At 41.0% G+C, this 19,498-nt stretch overlaps 1 protein-coding gene across 1 annotated transcript in view; it reads left to right on the top strand.

Annotated features, from left to right (window-relative positions):
- Positions 1-19,498, top strand: part of LOC124613263 (zinc finger protein on ecdysone puffs-like) — a 173,707-nt gene that overhangs the window by 21,519 nt on the left and 132,690 nt on the right. The window contains exon 4 of the mRNA XM_047141954.1: positions 18,434-18,586. Within this exon, the coding sequence (XP_046997910.1) occupies positions 18,434-18,586 (153 nt within the window). The remainder of the gene's footprint in view (positions 1-18,433; positions 18,587-19,498) is intronic.

Raw genomic sequence — 19,498 nt, forward strand, 5'->3', positions numbered from 1 at the left:
TGACAGTTTTACGACAACGTACGTGAAAATGCTTCCTGCTCTGTGGCATTTCCTAGTGGTTTGTTAGTGTCAATTTTTGAGTTTTCTCTAGGAGTGAAACTGTGGCAAAGCTATTTTGTAAGAAATGCCGAACACCTGCTTCTCTTGTCACCACAGTGAAATACCTTAGCAGATAGGGTCCTTGGGGTGGAGGGTGGTAAGGGAATCTATTTATGGGGTGCTGACTCCTTTTTTACTTCGATCTGACATACCTGTCTCTTTGTCTTCTTTTCTTACTTCTCCCTCAGGAGTACCAAATCTATCGTCACTCTGTCCATATGCAAAGTTTCTTTTGCAGGATCCTTCCTCTTTACCATCCAGATAATTGAAGTTACGACATACAGCAGTAGGATTGCACTGGAGAGTATTTCACATATGATGATGACAGTAGACTCACAGAATTTTATAGTGTGTTGCTTAGATGACGTATGTTAGTCATGCCCACACATGTTGTAGGGAAGAGAGTCCATGGAGAACATAGTGGGTCAGGGAAATTGATGGCATGCTATCATGCGTAACACAACAAGAAATAGTATATTAAAGAGTGGTGTGTTAACGCATTCTCAACAAGAAGCACATTATGCAGGATAGGAATTAGAACATTAACATATGTTCACGAGGAAGGATTTTACAGAACAGGAGATGAGTTGTTAACATTATCCTAGTATGTTAAAAGGAAGTACATTGAATATACTCAAATAGTCAAGTGTTTTCTAAATCTGGTAGGTATAAGAGATTGGAAGATAAGAAAATACTTATCAAAGAGCAGAAGCAGAATCATAGAGGTGAGAACCATGTGCACATGGTGTTGTTGTACTCATTGTAAACAAGAGTAACAAGTAAAAAAATAAGTTGAAAAAAGAGGAGTTAAAGTGCAGAAGTAGAGAGTAATCAAGTAAAGTCAGCATAAAATTATTATGGGGAATCTTCTCATTTAAAGTGAATAAAGATTATAGAAAAGGGCTAATAGCTAGGTTTACTGATGAAGTTAAAATGCGGTGTACCCAAAATCACAATAGGCGTTGGAGAAGAAAAGGATAGACATATCCATAGGAGGAATGCCTATGCCTTAGTCATGTGAATCCATGGGAGGAATGACCTGTATTGATTAGTATACATAGGAGAGGTGTAAAGATAGGCGAACCCTTGGAAGGTATGGTCTATACCTTGGTCAGATGAATGGCCTGCACCATATTTTTTTGAGTGTGAAGGGAAAAAGCTGGACACCCACATCTGTAACCGTATAGTGGTTTGACACAGCGTCTGTTCTTAGAACAAGTATAAGAATAGTTCATACATAAGTATGAAGTTGTATAGTTGCTAATGATCATGATATGGAAGTTTTCTCCAAATTAGTTATAAACATACCTGATAGCACAGGCAAAGGATGGTTTTGAATAGACTTACCTGATAGCTGAGATGAATTATGGTTTGGAGCAGAGATGTTTCAGACAAGTTGACAAGAGCCTGTACTGAGATTAGACTCCAGAGATCATATAGCAGACATATACCCAGCAGGTAACGCCTCAGGTAACAACAATGTAAGAAAGTGAAACTTCCTGGCAGATTAAAACTGTGTGCCGGACCGAGACTCGAACTCAGGACCTTTGCCCTTCGCGGGCAAGTGCTCTACCAACTGAGCTGCCCAAGCACAACTCACGCCCTGTCCTCACAGCTTTACTTCCACCATTACCTCGTCTCTTACTTTCCAAACTTCACAGAAGTTCTCCTGCAAACCTTGCAGAACTAGCACCTCTGGAAGAAAGGATATTGCGGAGACATGGTTTAGCCACAGCCTGTGGGATGTTTCCAGAATGAGATTTTCACTCTGCAGCGGAGTGTGCGCTGATATGAAACTTCCTGGCAGATTAAAACTGTGTGCCGGACCAAGACTTGAACTCGGGACCTTTGCCTTTTGCGGGCAAGTGCTCTACCAACTGAGCTACCCAAGCACGACTTACGCCCCGTCCTCACAGCTTTACTTCCACCAGTACCTCGTCTCCTACTTTCAGCACACTGTAAGGTAACACTGCATAGCAGAAGCTGGCTGAAACTAAATAGAAAACTAGCCAGCCGAAGTGGCCGTGCGGTTAAAGGCGCTGCAGTCTGGAACCGCAAGACCGCTACGGTCGCAGGTTCGAATCCTGCCTCGGGCATGGATGTTTGTGATGTCCTTAGGTTAGTTAGGTTTAACTAGTTCTAAGTTCTAGGGGACTAATGACCTCAGCAGTTGAGTCCCATAGTGCTCAGAGCCATTTTAAATAGAAAACTTATCATTTTCTTAAACATTAAAATTGAAAGGACAATACTAAAAATAGTATTCAGAACAGGAAATGGATGGGACCATACATGACTTGTGCCTTGTTATTGTAGCTGGAGTATTTTCTCCTTAACAAAAGGTTAGTTATCATTAAATAAGTTACAATTTTATGTTACAAGGATTCATTTGTAACTAGCAGAGTAAAGAGTTATCTCAACATCTTTCCTTTAAGTTAGGGACTCTGTAGTATTACAGGCTGTTTAGACAAACTACATTTCCCACTTCCTATTTATGACAAGGAAAGATGATTGTGACAAACTAGTAAAGTAATATTAGGTAGGGAATAAGTCACGAAACACATATTGTGTGTAGTCATTGTGTTTCATGTTTGTGCAGAGTTAACAGAGAGGTGTGCGGTTCAAGTAATTGGCAAGGTGTGATGGGGAGTAAACATCTTCACCTGCTGTGGGTGATGCCTTTTATGTTTTGACGTCGCGCCTTGGCAGTGTCTTGGCTGTTAAGGAGCGGACACAATCTCCAAGAATGTAAACAGCAACAAACGAAGGAAGCTCTAAAATGAAATGTGCTTACTTACAAACTGCTACTTGTCGAGCAGCCTTCAAGGCAGATGTTATGTTTGAATTGAATTGTATCTGCTCCAAGTTACGAAGTAATTGTGATCTGTACTCCCACTGAAACAAGTACGTGACAGTCAGTGGTGTTGATATTGTTTATACTTCCACCAATAACACCTGCAAAGGAGAAAATGTCAAGTCTTTCCAGGGCCACGCATGGTTCTACAGAGATACTGATTTGCTGGACCTCCTTATAAAGAAGATAATTAACAGTATTTGAGTTACGTTAAAGGTAATTTAACATGTTATGTTAAACATAACATCAAATGTCAGTGTTTTGACTCAGCTCCAAACACTTAAGAAGACATTCAAAAACACTTCAAAAGTGTTGAAATTAGGAAAGTCTAGTCAGTTGTGGGTACTCATGTAATATGAGCTATGAATGTGAAAGGATGAGTGATTAAGAGAAGCTGTAACTTCATACTTCAATACTCCTTCAGACCTGAAAAAGAGATAATATGTTCATGCTGGGAGAAGTTAAAATATGTGTAGCACTATTTTATGGTAGCATGTAGGATTGAAGATTTTATAGACATTACCACAGTCTGCTCAAATGATAAGTGGTCTGAAATACCAGCATTGAGACACCAAATGAAAAGAAGTATAGGTGTGAATGTAAATTTGGAGGATCATGGGAATGTAAGTTATAGTGACCAGGAAGAGTCAAAAGGGTAAGGAGCAATATCTTCATTTAAATAAATAAGGAAAGAATTTTGGACGATTTGCGTGTTGATTAGTGTTTGTGATGCAGTGTACCTGGCATAATGAATTTGTTGGAGAGTAAAGGGTAGGTGGGCCTACTGAAGGGATGGCCTTCACCTAGGTTTCAGGTAATTCCACAGAAGGAATGACCTCGAACCATATTAGGGAAGGTGGACTCATAAGATGACACTAGCACCATACATTGGAAAGTAAAGAAGCATTAGCAAGTAATTGTTGTTCCTATTCGCAGACTGTTCTCCAAATTGGTACAATGTAAAGAGACTTACTTGGTTAATGTCAGAGAAGGACAGCAGCATTTACATGCATGCTTGACTTCATAAATGCCTGGGATTCACAGTTATCAATCGTGGATTCAATTTACGGATCAGCATGTATCTCCTTGGGTCCATAAGAGAGATGCTTAAGCATTTAGTGATTTAGAGTGAAATAGCAGTGGCTGCCTCTGGTGCATAAAATATATACAGTATACAATCAAACAGTGAAAAATCCAGGATGGAATGTAACAATATTATGAAGAGGAAAGTTGCTACTCGCCATATAGTGAAGATGCTGAGTTACAGATAGGCGCAACAAAAAGAGCCTAACTGTGACTCAACATCTCCGCTATATCTCGAGTAGCAACTTTTCTTTTCAGAAAAAAGGATACAATCATAAATATAAGATGACAAGGCAAAAGGAAGCTTGTGAAATATCTCGCACATAAATCCTCTAGTTAGCATGAGACAGAGTAGGATGTATGTATGATCTAAACTGAAGTGAAAATAATCCATGTATTGGAGTAAGTTAAGGTAACGGGAATAGGTTTTGTGAGAGATTACAACACTTCTAGTGAAACTGTACCGGTGACTGGCAAAACCAACAGAAGACATAAAGTTGTAGGTATGTTAAGAGTGTAAATACTTAAAAGAAAGATAGTCTGTTGGCATGGAGAAGTATTATGCTTTTAAACAGAGATAAAGTAGAAAATAATTTTAGGATATAATGGTTGAAGTGGAGAGCGGGGCTCTCATCGATTTGTGAAAGGAAAGTTCATTTATGTTGAAATATTTACAGTCACAATATTATGAAAAGGAAATCTGCCACTCACCATATAGCGGAGATGCTGAGTCGCAGATAGGCACAACAAAAAGAATGTCACAAATAAAGCTTTATAGACCCCCCCCCCCCCCCCCCACACACACACACGTAACTCACACACACTACTGCAATCTCAGGCAACTGAAACCATACTGCGAGCAGCAGCACCAGTGCATGGTGGGAGTGGCAACTGGGTGGGGCTAAGGAGGAGGCTGGGTTGGAGAGGGGGAGGGATAATATGGTAGGGATTCCAAACCAGCAACCTCCTTCCTTGTTGCCGTGACCAACTGTATCCTCACCAACAATTACTTCTCCTTTGAAGGCATTACCTACAAACAAATCCGGCCTATAGCTCTGGGCACCTGCATGGCACTATCCTATGCCAAACTATTCATGAGCCATCTAGAGGAACCCTTCCTAAAAACCCAGAATCCTAAACCCCTCACCTGGTTCAGATTCATTGACATCTTTGTGACCTCAAAGACATCAGTACCTCAATCTATATCAAACATGCTAACCACCAGCAATACCTCCACTTTGACAGCTGCCACATTTTCCATACCAAGAAGTCCCTTCCTTACGGCCTAGCCAACCATGGTCGTCGCATCTGTAGTGAGGAGTGGTCCCTCTTGAAATATACCAAGGGTTTCATTTGAAGCCTTCACAGACTGTAGTTATCCTGCCAGCCTTGTACAAAAACAAATCTCCCATGCCTTATCTTTCCAGTCTCTCACCACCTCCCAAAGTCCCACTGTCCAGCCGCAGAGGAGCATTCCCTTTGTAACTCAGTACCAACCAGGACTGGAGCAACTGAATTACGAGGGCAGTTCAATAAGTAATTCAACACATTTTTTTTCTGAAACAGGGGTTGTTTTATTCAGAATTGAAATACACCAGGTTATTCCCCAATCTTTTAGCTACACAACACTATTTTTCAACGTAATCTCCATTCAATGCTGTCGATGTCGGAGCCAACGTCGTACTGCATCAATAACTTCTTCATCATCCGCGTAGTGCCTCCCACGGATTGCGTCCTTCATTGGGCCAAACATATGGAAATCCGACGGTGCGAGATCGGGGCTGTAGGGTGCATGAGGAAGAACAGTCCACTGAAGTTTTGTTAGCTCCTCTCGGGTGCGAAGACTTGTGTGAGGTCTTGCGTTGTCATGAAGAAGGAGAAGTTCGTTCAGATTTTTGTGCCTACGAACACTCTGAAGTCGTTTCTTCAATTTCTGAAGAGTAGCACAATACACTTCAGAGTTGATCGTTTGACCATGGGGAAGGACATCGAACAGAATAACCCCTTCAGCGTCCCAGAAGACTGTAACCATGTCTTTACCGGCTGAGGGTATGGCTTTAAACTTTTTCTTGGTAGGGGAGTGGGTGTGGCGCCACTCCATTGATTGCCGTTTTGTTTCAGGTTCGAAGTGATGAACCCATGTTTCATCGCCTGTAACAATCTTTGACAAGAAATTGTCACCCTAGCCACATGGCGAGCAAGCAATTCCGCACAGATGGTTCTCCTTTGCTCTTTATGGTGTTCAGTTAGACAACGAGGGACCCAGCGGGAACAAACCTTTGAATATCCCAACTGGTGAACAATTGTGACAGCACTACCAACAGAGATGTCAAGTTGAGCACTGAGTTGTTTGATGGTGATCCGTCGATCATCTCGAACGAGTGTGTTCGCATGCTCCGCCATTGCAGGAGATCAGACAGTCTTGCTTGACCTTGCAGCGATGATGACACATGCTTTGCCCAACGACTCACCATGCTTTTGTCCACTGCCAGATCACCGTAGACATTCTGCAAGCGCCTATGAATATCTGAGATGCCCTGGTTTTCCGCCAAAAGAAACTCGATCACTGCCCGTTGTTTGCAACGCACATCCGTTACAGACGCCATTTTAACAGCTCCGTACAGCGCTGCCACCTGTCGGAAGCCAATGAAACTATACGAGACGAAGCGGGAATGTTTGAAAATATTCCACAAGAAATTTCCGATTTTTTCAACCAAAATTGGCCGAGAAAAAAAATGTGTTGCATTACTTACTGAACAGCCCTCGTACATTCTCCACCATCGACTACCTATTGTTGTGCCCTGAAATGCCACTAACATCACGTACCCCATCAAAGACAGGGCTGCCTGTGAAACCGCTCATGTGTTCTACAAGCTGAGCTGCAACCACTGTGCTGCATTCTATGTAGGCATACAAACAACAAGCTGTCTGTCCACGTGAATGGCCACAAACAAACTGTGGCCAAAAAACAAGTGGACCACCCAAACATGACATCCTTCATTTCAGTGACTGCTTCACAGCCTGTGCCACACGAATCCTTCTCACAAACACCAGCTTTTCTGAATTGTGCAGGTGAGAACTTTCCCTGCAAAACAGCCTACATTCCTGTAACTCTCCTGGTCTCAACCTTCGTTAGTTGCTGTCTTCATCCATCCTCAGCCCCTTTCCTGTTCCCATTCCAGCACTACATAGCCACCATTCCACCGTCACACTGTCTTTTTACATCTCTCCGTTTCCGCTACCCCCCCCTCCCTGCCCCCCTCCCTGCCCCCCTGCTCACGCGCGCGCGCGCGCGCACACACACACACACACACACACACACACACACACACACACACACACACACACACACACACAAAATCTGTGTCTAACCTGCAGCACTCCACTGTCTACCATCCCTGCCATCCCTACCCTCTCCCCTCCCCCCACCCCACCCCACCCCCCCTTACCCCCATCGTCACTCCCATCATGCACTGGTGCTGCTGATCACAGTGTGGTTTCAGTTGCCTGTGACTGCAGCTGTGTGTGTGAGTTGTTTGTGTGTGTGTGTGTGTGTGTGTGTGTGTGTGTGTGTGTGTGTGTGTGTGTGTGGTCTATTATTGATGAAGGCCTTACTGCCCAAAACCTTTATTTGTGACTGTCGTTTTGTTGTGCCTATCTGTGACTCAACATCTCTGCTATATGGTGAGTGGCTACTTTCCTTTTCATAATATTGTTACAGTCCATCCCGATGGTTCGATGGTTACAGTCATGTGTGCAGGGAAATGTTAAATGATATTATGGCTATTGTGAGATATGTGAAACAATGTGATGAAAGACAGTGTACGTGATAAATATAAAAAGGGTGTTCTGTAAACAAGACTGCTATTAATAAAGACAGAAACAAAAGAAAAACTGGGATTCAAAGAGAAGCGCTATAGTGTTCTCTATTTTATTAGTAACATTATAAAAGTTTGAGCAGGTCCAAAGGACTTTAAATGTAAATAATGTTATTAAAATTAGTCGATTAAGATGGTTTATATGTCATCTTTTGTCTCAATGGGGGTGTATGAAGTGTGACGTGACATTTTTATGAAGTAACATGTCCCACTTCCAGGCTTCCACGATGATGATAGATGTTTGTGACATTTAGTAGTAAGTAACTGTTGGGACATCCCACTATGGGAGATATTGTCACAGATGGGAGATCATCTTCAATACATCACATATACAAGGCAAGATGGTGAGTGAGCATCTCCACCTGCTGTGTGAGGCTGCTTGTTCTGTGGTATCTTGGTTTGAAGGCGTTTAGAAGACAAGGCGAAAAATGAAAAAAAAAAGATCATGACTATGACAGACACCATGACAAATGACTTTCAAACTGGCTTGTGTAGTGAATACATGTTGTCTTGATCATGTCCAAACTACATCATTTTGCTCTGTCAACCCACATTTTATACAATATTGTATATTGAGACACAGTATTGTGTTTTGTAAGAGAAAGTGTTGATACAGAAAGTTTAAAGTTCAGCCATTTATACCATTCAAGTAGCTTGGAAGACAATTAGTACCTTCTTTCAGCACCCATCCGCATAAAAGGAGACAAAGTCCTGTGAAGACTGCTGCAACATAATTATGTTGAACTGCATAGCATGGAAACCTCAGTAAACATAAAAAACAATGGCTGAGAGAAAATTTTTGAAGTAAATATACTGACATTGTACATAGGAGGGTTACAGATCGCACACAAAGTTTAATATTGATGGCATGCCACAAATCATCCGGGGTGCATTTCACGCAGAATATTGAAAGAAGTGCATTACTTGTTCTCAGATGTTGGGTGCAGATGGGAAGCATTTATGATGTGCTTAATGCACTTTTCGACAATCCTCCCTTATGGTGGTCAGACATGGTCAACTGGGACTTTCAGTAAGTCTGGCTTCATGTTGTCATACAGTCCAACATAGGGCCACTATCATATCTGAATGACCCACAAATCTGGATATTGCATGATTTGACCAGCCGGCTAAATGGAGACCCATTATGAGGTCCTTTTCAAACTCTGTCAGGAGCTGATAATGCTGCCTCAGAAGAGTATGTGGCATCTCCATGTCCTTCACTCATCATCTGGGCTATTTATCCTCCTATTAAACCATGTCATGCCTGGTGACAACAGTAAACACGAAAAATGCTAATACAGTCTCATGAACATTCTACCCGTCATAAAGAATTGCAACTGTGTAATCATTTACATACCAACACGTGATGCATGTGTGTGGTTACGTTGACATTTGACCATGTCTTTTGGGTGCTTCATTTTTCTTGTCAAGTGTCGTACATTGCAAAATAGTATTCCCTGACCTTCTTATTCAATTTTCCAACTTACCAATCATTACAATGCTGTAGGATAATAACAGTTCAACTCTCACCATCAGCATCTCCAGGCTGTGATGAGGACTATGTCATGGTGACAGTGGCAGAGCACAGCCACTAGTGATTTGTGGGCACTGTATCACAGAGTGGAAACCAATCCCATGGCCCTCCACTGTGATTAAAGTGTAGGTAGGCAACTATTCTAGTAGACAGACACCAGCTTCCACATGTGGGCATGCCTGATGTATGTAATGTTGTACCTGGCCAGTTCAAACAGATAGCAATGTGTTGCTCCACTGGGCAGCACCTAGTTATATGGAAACAAGTAACTTACTGTGTGTCAATGCACACACCAGTGTGTGTGAAATTGTGGGATCAGAGGATATATGAAAGCATAGTTCACCAGGGCTGTCTAACAGGCCCTTGCACCATAAGGAAACAGTGCATTCCATACTTATGTGCTATTCTGGATGACTCTTTGTAGCCATATACAGTGTACAGAGTAGCCAAGCTAGGCAATAGGCATCAGGAAGATATGGAGTTAATAAAAATACATATTTAACACACAAGAGGTGGTTTATTTAGAGAGGGATATACGAGCCCTACTTCTGTGGTGCCATATTAAAGGCTTCAGTTTCTTGGATGTCTGGATTTAAGAAATGTCCGTTATTGATCGTGGGCACGAACACAGTGAATAAGCAGCCTCTCAAGTCCACTATAGGTAAATGTCATCATTTGATCAGAGGAAGCAGATAGGTGGCCTGTGTACTGTGACATCATCAGTGCTAACACTGTAGCACATGGGCCCCTACTTCACTGCCCTTGCCTGGGCAGAAGAATCAGAAGTTATGGAGACTGTTACAATTTTATTGGTAACAGTTATACATTGTACTACGTGCTTGACTTGAAAACTGCTTCACAGCCTGTGCCATCTGGATTTGTTCCACTAACACCACCTTTTCTGATCTGCTCAGATGGGCACCCTCCACAACATATCCTTTGTTGCCATAAGTTCCTGATCTCAACCTTTGCTAGCCTGTGTCCACCACCTGCTTCTGTCCCCTTCCTCACTCCCACTTCAGTCTCACTCACACCATCTTCCCCCTTCCCCCACCTCCTCCAGGGCACCTGCATAGTCTTTTTCCCTTTTTGTGCTTCTTTCCTTATAACCCTTTCACCTTCTCTACTTCTGTCTGTTCCCCCTTTACCCCCACAGCACAGACTACTTATGCTGCAATTAGCAGCCCACTGTCCTGACCCCACCATGTCCATGCATTTTCCCATAGGCAGGACTACAGTGTTTACTGTACCCATACCCTGCTATCCCTCCCCCTCCCCCTCCCCCCACCCTAATAATCTTCTGTAGCCACCCCTGTTGAGACTGTGGCTCACTGCAGTCACAGCTGGGCTTTAGTGACTCTCTCTCTCTCTCTCTCTCTCTCTCTCTCTCTCTCTCTCTCTGCCACTCAGTCTACCTCTATGTGGTGACCAAAAGTCTGTTTCAATTTTTGTAACTCCATCTTGAATTTTCCATTGTTTGATAATCACCATAAATACAGATGCTGTGGAAGTTCCAAGACAAGATAGGCTGCGAGTTCGTGGAATTTTGCCAGAGGGTTGACTACTGTAGGGTGCCCCTAAATAGGTCACATGTGCACTACACATCAGAAGCTGCTACTCAGGTAGCTGACTGTGTGTGAGGTGCTCACAAGGTTTTTTTTTTTTTTTACTTTAGGCGACTCTCCATGCAATCCAGATAACAATGGCTGTAGGAAACCCAGAAGTTTCAGTGTAAGATCAAAAGGAATGTCTCCCACAGATGAGTATTAAAATCGTAATTGTGAACTGCCGAAGCATTTGCAACTAAGTGCTAGAGTTTGAAGCCCTCGTAAAAAGCAGTGAAGCTCACATAATACTAAGTACAGAAAGCTGGTTGAAATGTGAAATTGATACCAGTGAGATTTTTTGGGATAATATAAGTGTATATTGAAAGGATAGGCAAATGGAAAATGGAGGTGGTGTATTTGTTGCAGTGGACAAGAAACCCAAATCCACTGAGAAAGAAATTGAAGCTGCTTATGACATTTCTGGGCAAGACACAGTATCAAGGGTGGGCCTAAAATGATAATTGGATCCTTCTGCCACCCACCATACTCTTCTCCTGATGTGACCAAAAGCTTTACAGAAACCCTCAGTTCACTTACACATAGGTTCCCCATTCATATTGTAGTCATTGGTGGAGACTTTAATCACCAACAAATAATTCATAAAATTACAGTTTTGTTAGTGGGGGGCATGATACAATGTCCTGTGAAACCCCAGTGAATGCCTTCTCTGAAAACTATCTAGAACAGATAGTTAGGAAACCCACTCATGATGGAAATATATTGGATCTAATAGCAACAAATAGACCTGACCTCTTTGAGAATGTCCACACCAAAACTGGTATCAGTGATCATGACACAGTTGTGGCAACAGTGATTACCAAAGTACAAAGGACATCTAAAACTAGATATATATATGAGTAATTTTAAACTTTCATCAAAAGGCAGCAGCATGTAGAGGAACTATGGTTCAAGTTTAAAAGAGTAGTTGACCACACTCTGGATGGAAATGTACTCAGTAAAACAGTTCATACTGGGAGGGAACCTCTGTGGTATACAGTCACTGTAAAGAAACTTATAAAGCAACAGAGCTAACTGCATAATAGGTGTAAATCAAAGTGTAGTGCTATAGGTAGAGAGATGCTGAATGAAATGTGTTTGGCTCTCAAGAGAGCAATGCGTGACTACTGTAGCAGGATATTGTCAAATGATATTTCACAAAATCCAAGGAAATTTTGGTCCTATATAAAGGCTGTTACTGGCACCAAAGTTAGTGCCCAATTCCTAGCAAATGAGATAGGAACTGAAATTAAGGGTAGTAAAGCAAAAGCTGAAATCCTTAACTTACCATCTTCAAATGTTCCTTTACAAAGGAAAATCCAGGAGAATTGCCCCAATTTAACCTTCATACCACTGAATAGATGAGTGAAATAAGTGTTAGTGTCAGTGATGTTGAGAAACAGCTTAAATCACTGAAACTGAACAAAGATCCAGGCTCTGATGGAATTCCTGTCAAATTCTGTATTGAATTTTCAGCTGAGTTAGCCCCTCTACTAACTATGATCTGTCATAGATCTCTCAAAGAAAAAACCTTGCCCAGTTCTAGGAAAAAGGCACAAATCATCCCTGTCTATAAGAAGGGTGGTAGAAGTTATCCACAAAACTACTGTCCAATATCCTTGTTACTGATTTGTCATAGAATCGTAGAACAAATTCTGAGTTCAAACATAATGAGGTATCTTCAACAGAATGACCTATTCAATGCCAACCAGCATGGATTTCCGAAACATTGATAATGTGAAACCCAACTTACACTTTTCTCACATGACATAAGGAAAACTTTGGATCAAGCCAAGCAAGGAGATTCAGTGTTTATTGATTTCCAAAAAGCATTTGACTCAGTACCACACCTTTACTGATTGTCAAAAGTGCTATCATATTGGGTATGAAGTGAAATTCGTTACTGGATGGAGGAGTCTTTGGTAGGGAGGATACAGCATGTTACCTTGGGGGGGAGAGTCATTGTCAGATGTATAAGTAACTTCAGGTGTGCCACAGGGAAGTATGTTTGGACCCTTGCTGCTCGTGTTGTATATTAATGACCTTCCACATAATATTAATACACACATCAAAAAAAGTTTTGCATCACCCCAGTTCTCAGAACTCAGAAATCCTGCAGGTAGACATTGACTGTGGGTACTGTATCGCAGACACAGTCACTTTGACTGTTCAGAGATGTCACTAAACCCACCCAAAGATGCAAACAACCTAACATGAGCAGTGCCTATTAGATGGAGGTGGTCCAATAGTCAGTCAGTTCCAGACATTCCAACAGAAAGGAGGTACATGGCTCGTGTTGTCTGTAGTTCAACCATGCCTAGACAGTCAATACTGCAGTTCGATCGCGTCCGCATTGTAACCTTGTGCCAGGAAGGGCTCTCAACCAGGGAAGTGACCAGGCTTCTCGGAGTGAACCAAAGTGATGTTGTTCGGACATGGAGGAGATACAGTGAGACAGGAACTGTCGATGATATGCCTCGCTCAGGTCGCCTAAGGGCTACTACTGCAGTGGATGACTGCTACCTACTGATTATGGCTCGGAGGAACCCTGACAGAAATGCCATGATGTTGAATAATGCTTTTTGTGCAGCCACAGGACATTGTGTTATGACTCAAACTGTGCGCAATAGGCTGCTTGATGTGCCGTTTCACTCCCGACGTCCGTGGCGAGGTCCATTTTTGCAACCACGACACCCTGCACCGTGGTACATATGAGCCCAACAAAATGCCGAATGCACTGCTCAGGATTGGCATCACGTTCTCTTCACCGATTAGTGTCTCATATGCTTTCAACCAGACAATTGTTGGGGACGTGTTTGGAGGCAACCCAGTCAGGCTGAACGCCTTAGACACACTGTCCAGTGAGTGCAGCAAGGTGGAGGTTCCCTGCTGTTTTGGGGTGGCATTATGTGGGGCCGACATACACCAGTAGTGGTCAGGCATATCTTGTGAATGACTTCCTTCACGATAACAACATCGCTCGACTAGAGTGGCCAGCATGTTCTCCAGACATGAACCCTATCGAACATGCCTGGGATATATTGAAAAGTGAGGGATCTATGCCGAATCTTTGTTGAGCAGTGGGACAGTCTGGACCAACAATGCCTTGATGAACTTGTGGATAGTATGCCATGACGAATTCAGTCATGCATCAATTCAAGATGATGATGATGATGATAATTGCTTTGTGGGGCACTCAACTGCGCAGTTATCAGTGCACGTACAAATTCCTAATCTTTGCTCAGCCCAATCTCCCCACTTTCACGAATGATGATGAAATGATGAGGACAACACAAACACCCAGTCATCTTGAGGCAGGTGTCAATGCAAGAGGACGTGCTACCAGGTAGTAGAGGTACCAGTACGGACCACCACCTCTGAAGGTCTTGCTGTATGGTGGTACAACATGCAATGTGTGGTTTTCAAGAGCAATAAAAAGGGCGGAAATGATGTTTATGTTGATCTCTGCTCCAATTTTCTGTACAGGTTCTGGAACTCTCGGAACTGAGTTGATGTAAAACTTTTTTTGATGTGGGTAGTATTAGCAGACTTTCTGCAGATGATACAATTACCTATAATGAAGTACTATCTGAGCACAGCTGCATAAATATTCAGTCAGATCTTGATAAGAAATGTAAATTTTGCACTAAACAAAGCAATGAGTCACCGTTGGAATCAGCCAACTCGTACAAATACCTGGGTGTAACACTTCGTAAGGTTATGAAATGAGATGATCACATAGGTTCAGTTGTGGGTGAAGCAGGTGGTAGTCTTCAGTTAATTGGTAGAATACTGGGGAAGTGCAATCAGTCTGAAAAAGAGATTGCTTACAAATCACTTGTGCAACCAGTTCTAGGAATTGCTGAAGTCTGTGAAGCCGTACCAGATAGGACTAATAGGGGATATTGAACGTATACAGAGAAGGGCATCACGAATGGTTACAGATTTGTTTAATCCATAGGAGAGTGTATCACAGATCCTGAAGCAATGGAACTGGCAAACTGTTGAAGACAGATGTAAACCCTCCAGAGATAGTCTATGGACAAAGTTTCAAGAACCGTATTTAATTGATAACTGTAGGGATATACTACAACCCCTTACATATCACTCATATAGGGATCATGAGGAAAAGATAGAATAATTACTGCATGCACAGAGGCATTCAGACAATCATTCTTTAAAAATAACTTCAGTAAAATGGAAACAACACACACATCTCCAAAAGAAGTAGCCTTTATCATAAAATCCTTAAATTTTAGGTATTCCAATGGGTATGATAACATATCAATGAAATTAATCAAAGAATGCTCATACAAGTTGAGTTCTGTCTTAAGTTATTTGTGTAATCAATCTCTATTCAGCGGAACATTTCCAGACTGGCTTCAATATGCTGAAGTTAAGCCTCTTTACAAGAACGGAGATAAAGAGATACCATAAAACTATCAACCAGTTTCACTTTTGCTGGTTTTCTCAAAAATATTTGAAAATGTTGTGTTCAAGTGTCTCCTTAAGCATCTGACTGCAAATAATACATTGTCCAAGTCATAGTTTGTATTTCTTAAAGGTTCTGATATAGAGAAAGCTATTTACACTTACAGTGAGAATGTACTTAATCCATTACATAATAAATTACAGGCTACTGGCATTTTCTGTGACCTGTCAAAAGCCTTTGACTGTATGAGCCACAGCATTCTGTTAAGTAAAGTAGAATATTTGGTGTCACTGGCAGTGCTGCGAAATGTTACATTGCCAGATGCTAAGTTTGTTTTGTTTGCAGACGATACAAACATTGCAATAAGTAGCCAGTCATGTACAGATTTAGAAATAGCTGTTAATCAAATCTTCACTGACATTAATAAGTGGTTTAAAGCTAATTCACCGTCATTAAACTTTGAGAAGACCCACTATATGCAGTTCAGAACCTGTAAGAGATTTCCTTCCAGCATGTGTGTAACATATGAAGACATGCAGATCAAAGACTTTGACAGTGTTAAATTTCTGGGATTACAACTCAGTAATAAATTCAGTTGGGAAGGGCATACCAGAGAATTGCTTAAGCACCTAAACAAGTCTATATTTGCCGTGAGAACGATGTTAGATGTAGGAGATATAAATATAAAAAACTTGCATTTTTTCTTGCTTTCATTCTATTATGTCATATGGGATCATATTCTGGGGCAACTCGTCAAACTGAGCAAAAGTTTTTAGTGTGCAAAAGTGTGTGATAAGAATCATTTGTGGTGTAAATTCTAGAACATCATGTAGAAACCTGTTCATGGAACTTTGTATTCTAACCACTGTTTCTCAGTATTCTTCTTTTCTTCAGCCTTTGTCCCACTGCAACGTGGGGTCGGACTTGTTACTATGGATTTGGCAATGCTAGTATGAGAGGGTGGTCGGATGCTTTTCCATGTTGCCACCCCGTACCCCTGGGACAGGATTAAGTGTGCTCCATCTGTATGCATCTAGTGTAAGCCATGAAAGAGTGCAAACGTTTTAAAATGTCTGTGAGTCTTGTAACTGAGGTGGGACGTAGGGATCAGCCCAGTATTGACCTAGTGGGATGTGGAAAACCGCCTAAAAACCACATCTATGCTGGCCGGCGCACCAGCCCTCATCGTTAATCCGTCAGGCGGATTCGATCCAGGGCCAGCGTGCCTACCTGACTCCAGGAAGCAGCGCATTAGTGCTCTTGGCTAACCTGGCTGGTGCACTACTGCTTCTCAGTATATTTATTCCTCAATTAAATTTGTTGCAAGTAATACATCTCTATTTCCAATCAACAGCTCAATACATACTATCAGTACTAGAAATAAGAACAGTCTACATAAAGATATAAAATGACTTACCTTGGTCCAAAAAGGGGTCCAATATTCAGGAACACACATTTTCAATAAATTGCCAGCAACCATTAAAAACTTGGATTCAGATAAAGCACGGTTTAAACAGAGTTTGAAAGACTTTTTGATAGGCAACTCCTTCTACTCTATAGATGAATGCCTTAACAGAGACTGTTAAGCCAGCTTGAGTAAAACTATCTGTTACATTTCTGTTTTGACAGCACTTGGTCACAACAGTCAAGATTAGATATTTTGTGTATGATAAATTTATTAATAGTGCATAATAATGTTTCATTCTGACAGCTTGTTAATTCTGTAAATATTAGCTGTTCCCGTTTACCGCATTGCATTTAGCTATTTCGACACTCTCCTGACAAATGATCAAGGTAGTAAATGTTATATTCAGATGTTTTATGTTATATTTTCTGACATGTTCCACACCCATGAGAATCATCTCATTTTTTGGGTCTATGGAACGAAGACTGAATCTAATCTCATCTAATCCCACACTCCACATGTGAATGGAACAGGAAGAAACTTTAATATCTGATACAATGGGACTTACTCTCTGCCATGTGCCTCATGGTGGTTTGCAGAGTATAGATGTAGATGTAAATGTAGATGTAGAAGCAGGAATGAAACAGATAAAATATAGAAATAGATCAAATATCGTAAATATTTAAATATTGAGAACAAGTGGTAAACTTGGTACAGAATAACGTCTTGTGTTTTAAAACAGAAAGATTAGGTGTTATGTGAATTTTGCAGTGAGTATAGTTAAAAATATTCATATTTCAGAACTGCCAAGATGTGCTGATGAAATAAATCTCTATTAACTGTCAGTGTTGGTCAAGAGATCATCATCAGTTACAGTAAAATTGGTTTAATTAGCTGGTATGGCATCATTCTTATTGTGGTGCCAAAAGTGAAATAAAAGAAGACTCCTGAGTCACTGAAATTGAAGTAAGTAGTAAAATACACAAATAAAGTCAACAGTAAAATGTGTTGGTATAATCAAATAGTCTTTTACATATTGATATTCTCAGGTTCTGTCTTTTTCATGGATGACAGGCTGTATACTGATCAGTATGCAGTTTTGTACAGAAACCAGTTGTATACTTGAATCAGATAATCATCACTATACAGATTGTACTGCACCCAGGAAGATTTAGTGGTAACATGAATATGACATTGTGTACAAAAGGTTATTTAACTATACCACTGAATTTTACTGTTGACTATATGCTTGCATTTTTCTATTTATGGCAGTTTCCATGAGGCATGGTGGTCTTTTATTTTTGATGCCACAGTAAGAACATTGTCATGCTTGCTGGCATAAATAATTTTATGGTACCTGTTGATGATGACTGCTTTATTGAAACTGGTGTTTGATAAAATTTAGTTCATAAGCTGCTACTAGTGGTTCTGAAGTATGACTTTTCTCAAATATTTAAGAGCAATGGGACACAATCTTCTTGAAATATAGAAGATGGTGTTTGTCTCAAAATGTTTATCGTACTACACTAAGGCTGTTTCCTTTTTAGCTGTTACGAGGAATGGAAATGATCAGAGTGCCAGCAGAAATTGGCAGTTAACACCACTTGAGGATGTACCATTAAACAGAAGTCTTACTCCTTTAAGTGGTATTACAAGAACGGTGTTAAATGCAAATGCAGAGAGAACACATAGTCATAAAGGTATGTATCATGGACAGTAAGTGAATATTTCTGCCTTTGTATCCTGTAAAGCAGTGGTTCCCAACCTGGGTGTAGTTATCCCCTGAGGGCTAAAGTTCAATTTTCTGAGGGTTAAATACGAAAGGATTCATTCGTGTTTCGCACACAAAACTAAATTATTATTAGCAGATGATTGCTGTTATCACTATTTTCTGAGACTATAATACTGGTTACCTAAGTTACCAATAATTACTTTTTTCTCCAAATACTAGCATTAACATGTGTAACAGTGTGGTGGTGCTTACAGCATGTGTAACAAATGAATAAACATCATTTTCGTAATGTAGTTCACCAACTACACACATCCTTTCTACCGTGCATCTTTGACAGTAAAACTGACATATGTACATCAGATATGCTTAAATATCTTGTGAAAATGCCTTCTCCAAGGTTTAAATAGTGTCTGCTGTAGGTCAGACATTGCTTCATTATTCACTTCACAATAACAAATGAACTAATTGACAGCACAACACAACAGTAAGTATTTAACAGCTACTACTCTGCTGTAGAGCCAACACAGTATTATTATTATTATCATCATTAATGGCAGTGTTCATAAACAAGGTATTGGCAGCCTAAAGTTTTCCAGTTTCCGCCACTCAAAAGTAGGGCATTAAGCAGTCAAGTGAAACAGTGGCCTATGTACTGTGAATGCACTTCAACTTGGTATACGGGGTGTCCTGTTTATCTTGACCACCCTAAATAACTGTTTGTCCAGATGCAAATTACAAAATGTTTCAAGCAAATGTTCTTTAGCCATCAGGGGGACAGCAATCAGATGATTACCTTCGTTGTAGCTTTATTTTTTTTTACAAAGATATGAACAGCTGTATGACTCTTTTAAATGGCACCCTGTATTTTTTCCCCCTCTCC

This window comes from Schistocerca americana, chromosome 4, assembly GCF_021461395.2.
Source record: "Schistocerca americana isolate TAMUIC-IGC-003095 chromosome 4, iqSchAmer2.1, whole genome shotgun sequence".
Taxonomy (NCBI): Eukaryota; Metazoa; Arthropoda; class Insecta; order Orthoptera; family Acrididae; genus Schistocerca; species Schistocerca americana.